An 8,938-nucleotide genomic window follows, 5' to 3' on the forward strand; every position below is an offset into this window, starting at 1 on the left:
GGCTGGAGCTATGGGGTGACACCCCTTATGCTATGTAGGATACTGAAACTGGACTGTTTCAATGGCTGACCAGATGAGAAATAGGTGAATCTTTTGAGTGAAGCATCTCTCTCTCCCTTGATGCGCATCATTGCAAGAATAAAGCCTGTTTCTTGACTGTTCTTTCTCAGACTGAGACTCTACTAAACTTCTGGTACTAAAACAAATGCCATCAGTGTTCAACAATCCCAACATCAAGGGCACATGGAGAGAGCCTCAACATCTGAGACAGACGTCCACTCACTCACTCACGCACCAATCCAACCCCCAGCCCTACTGTTCCTACATTTCTGTCAGAGTTTTGGCATGCTGGTAATGTCCTGTCTGATTTATAGGTTTGTGATACAGTAAACACTCTTCTTTTCTGATCTGAATAAAACTCTTTTGTTCTTCGTCGTTCAGGAAAAATCTTCAAAAACTTCAGAAGTCTGGCAGAGTATGGAGCAAAAAAGGTTTATTTTGCCACTGCATTTTTCTTTTAAAGTTCTCTCCACGCCATGAATCACACAAGGCCACAACCCTCTTCTGAATAGTTGCAGTTTCAGTAATATTTTTTGTTTTCTGGGAACAGGGGATTGGCCTGTAGCCCAACCCCAAACCTGGAGGACCAGTTGGTTCTCTGTCAGGGTTTCCCTTCCCTTAGACGATTGCTGTGTCACGCACGCTCATGAGCTCCATCTGCCCGGGTGCAGTTTAACGCCATGCCCAGGACTCTGCCAGTGCAATACCAACAGCATAAACCTGAGCAAGTCACGAGACTATACTGATTTAACAGAGTTTTGCATTCTCTTATAAAGTAACCCATTGTTGGAAATGTGCCAAGTTCAGGCCAAGAATGAGGGTGGAACAGTGGAGCGCCCTCAGCAGACATGCAGACAGTTCCCTCAGCCATCATGTGGAGAGTTCCCTCAGTCATCATGCAGAGAGTTCCCATAAGACTCCACACATCAATATGTTTGATAGACTTGGAACATATTTAAACAGAGTGCACATAATGTAATTCATATCAATAGTGTAAATCATTTTGTAGTAGCATAGTAGTTTTAATAGCTTGTTATCATGACTATCCTAGTGTTTATACTGATTGTTGATATTCTACACACACAGATTATTGAGTTTTCATTCACTTATTTTCAACCACAGTAAGACAGCACATGTCCTTCAGGATTAGGATGACTTGGTCCAAGTACAGTGGATTTAAGCACATTCTTGATCCCTGTTTGAAGTGGGGGTGTCTTCCTTATTTATTTGTTCATTTTTTAGTGTCTTTGAAATTGTTTGTACATTGATGGAACCGAATATTGATATTCTCCTGTTCTAATTGGTTGTTTATCTCCCCCACAGGTACCCCACTGTCTCCCCATCCTCCCATTACCTACAGGGTGTGGTCTTACCCCTTGCCCTGTTTTCCACATGACTGAGTGGTATAAATGTCAACACATTCCTACAGTCAGGTAGGCCATTCTCTGAGCAACACACTTAGAGGGTGTGTACACGCTGAAATAAAATCCAGAAATACTGACTGTGTCCTCCAGTCCGTATCACGTTTGCCATGCTCATTACAGTCTATCAACATCGTAGGTTATGTGTTTGTCAAACCGGTCCAACAGAGTTACTAAAATAATAACAGGGAGTGTCACTCTGTTCCAGTATATATGTTCTCAAGACAGAAACAACCGACCCACTCCTTCTAAATATTTCACATGGCATGCTTTGCTCAGTAACATTTGCATTACGCATCATTTCTAATACAGACTACAAATAAGAGAAGACTTGAAGAGGAGAGAGCAATTGGAGAGTAACATTCAGCCATTTCTTCTTGAAGGTACACTTGCTCTTAAGAGAACACATGTAAGTGGAGTTTTAACATCATCAAATGTAACTGTGAGTGTGAGTGCAGGGTGGGTCGCCCCACGACACGGGCCAGATATAGGTGGTACGGTAACGTAGGGTGTAAAAGAGTTTCTGCCCCAGATGGGTCTCCCTTACTTTACACATAAATCCAGAATCAGCAATTTCTTCAGACATGTATTCCCACACACAAATAACAAAATAACCTTGTGTTTTGTTTTCCATTTTTAGACAGCTGATATCCTTCTTTGCAGATGGCGGTAAGAACTACTTTAACATATGGAATTACTTGCATCAGCTTTGTAACAAGGTGTCTCTTCACCATAAAATAATGATGTGTTCTTCTTTCAGGTGCACTAAGAGTTTGCTTTGTCAAAAAATTGCGAAAAGTCAAAGATTTTGTATATGTGTGTGCATCATAGGACCAAAAAGAATGTTTTAAAAGACAGGAAATTGGCTGAAGCAGTGGAACAGATACACAGACACACAGAATTGTATAGGGAATCATGATCTTTTTTACTATGCCTTCAGAACTATGTAATTGTTACAGGACAAGAACCATTTTTAGTGTTTAGCAATCAAATCTACCTACTGCAACTTTAATTTAGCAATATCCTTTAACCTGTTCAGATGTTTTGGCATTGGAAATGTGTGCTACAGCTAAATGTTTCACATACACAGGAGCCAGGTGACATGATTGAGATCCAAAGAGCTGGATACAATCACTGGGCACTGTTTATTGGAAATGGAGACGTTCTTCACCTCACAACAGATGGTAAAGTACACAGATCTTATGCGACTATTGTTTTCTTATTGTGAGGTCAAGTAACCAGACAGAGCTTTGCCTCAATGGTTTGCCGTTCACATATTTCCAGTCAGGAATGACCCAATGCTTTATTTCCATCGTCTTTATTTTCTAGTGGTGCTGAATCAACTGATGTTATATCCACTGAAGTATATTATTATTATAAAAATAAACGTCATAACCATAAGCACTTGGGCACTGCTGCCTGGGTGTTTTACTGGTACCATCACTCTTTCCCCTCCTCTTCATAGGTGTTTCTTCTACAGCTGCCATCTTTGCTGGATCAGTTGATTCGGTCTTTGCTATTGTGAAGAAGGAGAAGCTCAAGGAAGTAGCATTAGGTGACAAATGGTCAGTGCACAACTGCCTGGATAATGAATGGGAGACTAAATCCCCAGATGTCATCCTGAAAGAGGCAGAGCAACTGGTTGGCAAGAAGATGCCATATAACCTCCTCACCTTCAACTGTGAGCATTTTGTTACTTATCTGCGCTACGGCATACCAGAATCCAGGCAGGTGAGAACAAACTGAGACTCCCACAATGGATCTGAACAGCCTAAACAATGTGTGTGATCTGAGCATTGCCTAACCATGCTGTGTGTGTGTCTTTCTGCCCAGGCCCGAAAAGTGATTTCAGCAGTGAAGGGTTCTTTTGGTTCCTAGTCTCTCTGAGAGGCATTGCCATTTCACCAAGCTGACGAATGACTTTGATGGTCACACTCTGATGCACTTACTAAAGAAAATGTTAACGTTAAGAAAATTATGTTATTTACTAACTGAAAAATTAATTTGTAGTAAATCTGGAAGTGCATTGAACTCCTAATTTGAAAAGTTTAAATGACTTTCCCATATGTGCTGAAGTGACTGAACAGTATAAAGTAACAAATGAATACATAATAAACAATCATACTGATGTACTGCCTGTGTGTCCTTCATCATATTTATACACTGCCTGTGTGTTCATCATATTTATACACTGCCTGTGTGTCCTTCGTCATATTTATACACTGCCTGTGTGTTCATCATATTTATACACTGCCTGTGTGTCTTTCATCATATTTATACACTGCCTGTGTGTCCTTCATCATATTTCTGAGATAAGGAAAGCAATACAGCAGAGAAAACCCATACAATAATCTAGTTAGCAATTATTTTTGTGTGCTATTCAGTTAGTTTTAGCATTTGTAAGATGACACAAATATTTTGTCAGCTATAAAAATGTCCATATGAACGCTTATAGATTGACACAAGTTATTTATCAGAATATCAGGAAGTCACAGGTAATGCAGACATTTCAGAATGACAAACTTAATGACATGATATGAATTTATTCACTCATTGAAATAGTATAGGCACACTGTTCTGTGTGTTATCTGCCCTAGAACAATGGAGAGATCGGGTAGTCCTGATGTAGAGGGGCTGCCAACACTTGCTTTTGAGGGACATTTTACTCTAACAAAGAACATACCATATCTAAAAATGTGTTGTCTCCGAAATATCACTTTAAGTCTCACACTTATAAACAAGAGTCAGGCGGCTGGATGTGTAGATCGGAAGTTTATTGCTGTCATCCCGTCAAGTGGACAACAAGGTTAGAGATTATGGTAGCACAACATACTCGACTACCACAAGCCTCCGTCACTGATATGTCTGAGCTGTGGTGAGCTCCCTAAAATATATGTATCACCAGTGGCGGAAGCAAGGGGAAGCCAGACAGATGTGAGACGTGAACAATACACATGTGAAATCAACTTAATGGAACATTTCACGTCATTAGAAACTGATCATGCGGTCGCACAAATCAACCCTTCCTATGTTTCTGTTGAACTCAGCCACAACAGCCGGTCTAGGTACAGTTATATGGCACTTTTCTATTGCTGACCATCTGACACAGCTATTTAAGAGAGGTCTCACCTTCCAGAAGGCATCGTTCCTCTTCTCCTCATCAGAGACATCAAGATCATTGGGGACTCCCCCCCCCCCACACAAACACACACACACACACACACTAATTCATTTTGTAACATATGTTATTTTGGGGTCTGCTGGACTCAGATTTAATAAAGGTTTAAACTGTAGGAGACAGATGCCCTCTGTAATATCTGAAACTCCTCATATATCCAGACAGAGTTGCAGTCATATGCAGTTGCAGTCATATTTAAAGCATGGGAATCTTTCCTCTCCCTCCTTTCTGTCACTTGTATTTCAGTTGTTCACTTATGTTGTTATGCTCGTCTCAATACCATGTACACTTCACTTCAAAACTATTCACACAATGGGCTTTACAGACGCATGGCTCTTCTGAATGTATGAAGAAGTGGTCATTGAGTACATGTCGTTCCTCCCCCACTTAATCTGGTCACCCTGTGACACTTTGACACAAAATTTCTGTTGCGGATATTCAATTTTTCTAAAGAGACTGCTGCTTTCTGGCGGTTTATTCATTTCATGAATGGTCGAAAATGAATGGCCGTATTCTCTACATGTCAGTGTTTGCAAAGAACTTTGTTCTTAACTGACCCAAAGGACTTATTGTTATCAATGGCCCTCATTCTCGAACATTTTCTGAAGTTTCTTCTGAAATGTTTCTTACGGGCTTCGGAAAAACAACGTAAGCAAAAGACATCCGCCAAATTCATGCACGCTTGAAAATGTGGTCCTACGCAGCAGAAGTTTTCTGGGCTGTGCTCCCCCGGAAGAGTTTTCTTAAATTGAAAGCGCGTTCTCGTGCTCCTGAATTTGCATACATACACGCCCTGCCAGCTCTTTATAAGGGCACGCAACCGTAGTGACGTGTGCAGTCGGAATCGACCGAATCTACACGAAAGCAACTCGTAAACGAGTCATGTCAAAGTGGAAAGCGATCACCGTCGAGTAAACGCAGATCTAACTTCAACTATATATGTCTATGACTTGAACGGTGCAGAGATGGACTGTTGCAGGATGTAGATGTGTCCATTCTATTCCACTATAGCTATATCAACGTGATTGAGTTTAGTGCTTATTTATTTATTCACTTACATTTGCAGTGTTCGTGTACATTACATTTAGTCATTTAGCAGACACTTTAGTCCAAAGCAACGTACAAGGGATAGAACAGTCAAGCTACGAGCAATAGAGACCTAGTGTAACAATAAATACTACTTTACATAAGAAATAGAAAAACGAAATAGGAAATAAAAATGAAGTGCAGGAATGTAACTGCTATAAGTGCAAGTTAAGCACTAGTCGAAGTGCCAGTTAGGAAGGGAGGTGCTCTCTGAAGAGTTGGGTCTTCAAAAGCTTCTTAAAGGTAGAGAGGGACGCGCCTGCTCTGGTAGTGCTAGGCAGTTCGTTCCACCAACGTGGAACTACTTCAAAATTCTGGATTGCCGTACTTGCACAGACGGCAGTGCCAAACGACGCTCACTAGACGAGCGCAGCATTCCGGTGTAGTCCTTTTATTTATTTTATGACATCACGGTGCCTCGTAGAATCATGACTATAGGCCTACATGTGAAACGTAATTGTTAATGATACTTTAATCCGAGGATCTGTAGAGTTGATGTGAACGCAATCACCAACGATTTCTCACAAATTCATTAACACGGAGAGTTTTCTTAAATGCGATTCCTCAAAAAACCACAAGATGGCCCACGGGGCCATCTTGTGGTTTTTTAAGGAATCGCGTTTGAGAAAACTCTGGCCGAGTTACGACTGCTATTTCGAGTTCGGAAAGTCTTCTGAAGTTCAGAGCAAATCCCAGATGAGAAAACTTTCATGAATGCCAAATGTTGTCCTAAATCCAATTCAGAAGAAATTCCTCTTAAATTCCTCTTAAATTCTTCTTAACTGCGTTCGAGAATGAGGCCCAATGACAGGAGGCTGTTTGCACGAACACGAACACGCCCACCCAACCAGGATGTCGTTTCGAAGTTGCACAGCGATTTCAGGCGAAACGAAACTACGCGAAAACCTGTGAAGCATTACACAGCACAAACGGAGAATGGCAGAAGCGGCTCCAAATAACCACGAACTTTTTACATGTTCGATTTGTTTGGATCTTCTTAGGGATCCAGTGACTACTAATTGTGGACACAGTTACTGTATGGGCTGCATTACGAGCTGCTGGGATCAGGAAGATCAAAAGGGAGTCTACAGCTGCCCCCAGTGCAGACAGACGTTCATCCCAAGACCTGTTTTAAGCAAAAATAATATTTTTGCTGAGCTGGTGGAACAGATCAAGAAGACCAGGATCCAAGCTGCTGCTCCTGTTCCATGTACGGCTGGACCTGGAGATGTGGAGTGTGACGTCTGCACTGGGACAAAACGCAAAGCTGTGAAGTCCTGTCTGGAATGTCTGGTTTCATATTGTGAAACTCACTACAAAGTTCACAATGACATACACCCTGGGCGAAAACACAAGGTGGTTGATGCCACAGGCCAGCTACAAGAGAGGATTTGCACCCAACATGAGAAGCCTCTGGAGATATTTTGTCGTACGGATCAAAGTTGTGTTTGTTTGCTCTGTCTGGTGGATGAACACAAAGGCCATGACACTGTGTCAGCCTCTGCAGGGAGGAGAGAGAAACAGGTAAGGACAGGAGTTCTCTTGGTGATAGATTGGACTTGTGTGGTAGGACATGGCTACTGGATTTCCAACTGGAAGACAGGCTATAGACTCATCCTCTTTAGGTTATTATAGAGTGAGGAAGAGAGAGAATAACGATGACATAAAAACATGCCTGTCTAATGAAGTTGTAAAACCAGATGGTTAACTTCAGACTGTCAGCATTCTCATACAGCAATGAAAACACATAGTCTATTTACATTTAAGAGCTATAACATTTTAAAAACTGTAATCAGACAGAACATCTCCTGTTATATATTAACTGTATCTAGATCATAAATAAACATAAAAAGCCTAAATTCCCATTTAATGTGTTATGTTTGTGGACATTTTGTAATACTTCTCTTATTTTACAGTACTTTATATTGAGATGGGCACATCATGGTTTCTGCCTACAATATTGCTGCCGAGTCCTCTCAGATGAGCCCAGTGATTAGGGGGCTGAAATAGCATTTTGTAGGGTCCTGGGTGGTTGACACTATGACTGAATGACATTACCTGGTTATCAACTGCCTAGAGGTCACAGGTCACTCAGTGAGGGTATAGTTGCAGTAAGGGTGTGTTGGACATCTCTATCAACTCCACAAGAGAAACTCTAAATATGATTAAATAAAGATTTACTGCATGTATGGTTCACTGATTTTCTCCACAATGACAAAACTTATTTTGTGTTTTTCTCAAGCCTTGTAATGAAACAGCGTCTCACCAATAGGCTATTCAGCAACACTACAGATCACCTCTCAGTCAGCGTCAGTACATTTACATTTACATTTAGTCATTTAGCAGACGCTTTTGTCCAAAGTAGCCTAAACAGCTTGTTCTTTCAGGAATGCTATCAGACAATAATAATATTATGATGCCACCATAACTGTTTGTTTTGGATGTGATGTATTCCTTCAACATAGACACACTTGGGGCAGACTCAGAGTAAAATCCAGCAGAGAATCCAGGAGAGAGAGAAGGAGCTGAAGGAACTGAAAAAGGCGGTGGAGACTCTCAAGGTGAGTACTGACCAGAGGAGAGGAGGACAACAGCTGGCTGCTGGAGGAGCCATTTCAGGCTCAATCAGGGCTCTCCTCCAGTCAGGAGTCTGTAATGCTGAGCCACTTCCCAGCTCCTCTAAGCCACACTGTGGGTACCAGGCTGTGTGGAGGAGCTTAGTGAGTGGGCTGCTTTAGATGGACCTCTCCTCTTTGTGTGTCTCCTAACAGAGCTCTGCACAGACAGCAGTGCAGGACAGTGTGAGGATCTTTACTGAGATGATCCGCTCCATTGAGAGAAGGCGCTCTGAGGTGAAAGAGCTGATCAGAGATCAGGAGAAGGCTGAGGTGAGTCAGGCTGACAGACTCCTGAAGCAACTGGAGCAGGAGATTGCTGAGCTGAAGAGGAGAGATGCTGAGCTGGAGCAGCTTTCACACACAGAGGATCACATCCATTTCCTCAAGGTAACTGTTGATGATGGATTATTAGTGCACAGAATGTTTGAGGGCACTGATTTATGTTGAAAATATTCATTTGAATTCAATTTAGATATTGTTGAATTTCCTTCGAGGATCTCTACACATTCAGATTGATCCTAAAGTCTATAGCACTTTGAACAGATACCTTAACCCATGCAGTTTCAGTGTCTGTA

At 41.6% G+C, this 8,938-nt stretch overlaps 3 protein-coding genes across 4 annotated transcripts in view; 2 read left to right on the plus strand and 1 right to left on the minus strand.

Moving 5' to 3' along the window:
• The first annotated feature begins 1,789 nt into the window (after positions 1-1,789).
• Positions 1,790-3,636, plus strand: LOC116220989 (phospholipase A and acyltransferase 4-like). 2 transcript variants are annotated; one of them, XM_031569931.2, is made up of 5 exons: positions 1,790-1,864; positions 2,122-2,150; positions 2,572-2,665; positions 2,947-3,212; positions 3,315-3,636. In XM_031569931.2, the coding sequence occupies exons 2-5, from the start codon at positions 2,145-2,147 to the stop codon at positions 3,357-3,359; spliced, it is 411 nt and encodes a 136-aa protein (XP_031425791.1). In that variant the 5' UTR covers positions 1,790-1,864; positions 2,122-2,144; the 3' UTR covers positions 3,360-3,636. The 2 variants fall into 2 exon arrangements, with proteins under 2 accessions (XP_031425791.1, XP_031425792.1); XM_031569932.2 differs by lacking the exon at positions 1,790-1,864 and adding an exon at positions 1,872-1,890.
• A 263-nt stretch (positions 3,637-3,899) lies between these two features.
• Positions 3,900-8,938, minus strand: part of LOC116221064 (tripartite motif-containing protein 16-like) — a 13,515-nt gene continuing 8,476 nt past the window's right edge. Inside the window, exon 7 of the mRNA XM_031570200.2 lies at positions 3,900-4,124. Coding sequence (XP_031426060.1) covers positions 4,028-4,124 — 97 coding nt within the window. The 3' untranslated portion in view covers positions 3,900-4,027. The remainder of the gene's footprint in view (positions 4,125-8,938) is intronic.
• Positions 6,665-8,810, plus strand: LOC116221197 (E3 ubiquitin/ISG15 ligase TRIM25-like). The gene is made up of 3 exons (XM_031571153.2): positions 6,665-7,269; positions 8,211-8,306; positions 8,517-8,810. The coding sequence occupies exons 1-3, from the start codon at positions 6,682-6,684 to the stop codon at positions 8,808-8,810; spliced, it is 978 nt and encodes a 325-aa protein (XP_031427013.1). The 5' UTR covers positions 6,665-6,681.

Source organism: Clupea harengus, chromosome 7 (assembly GCF_900700415.2).
Source record: "Clupea harengus chromosome 7, Ch_v2.0.2, whole genome shotgun sequence".
NCBI classification, from domain to species: Eukaryota; Metazoa; Chordata; class Actinopteri; order Clupeiformes; family Clupeidae; genus Clupea; species Clupea harengus.

Coding starts and splice junctions, on each gene's coding strand:
- LOC116220989 (XM_031569931.2), top strand. Junction 2,666..2,946: donor TCTTCACCTCACAACAGATG/GTAAAGTACACA, acceptor TCCTCTTCATAG/GTGTTTCTTCTACAGCTGCC. Junction 3,213..3,314: donor GCATACCAGAATCCAGGCAG/GTGAGAACAAAC, acceptor CTTTCTGCCCAG/GCCCGAAAAGTGATTTCAGC.
- LOC116221197 (XM_031571153.2), top strand. CDS start 6,682: ATGGCAGAAGCGGCTCCAAATAACCACGAACTTTTTACATGTTCGATT. Junction 7,270..8,210: donor CAGGGAGGAGAGAGAAACAG/GTAAGGACAGGA, acceptor CCTTCAACATAG/ACACACTTGGGGCAGACTCA. Junction 8,307..8,516: donor AGGCGGTGGAGACTCTCAAG/GTGAGTACTGAC, acceptor GTCTCCTAACAG/AGCTCTGCACAGACAGCAGT.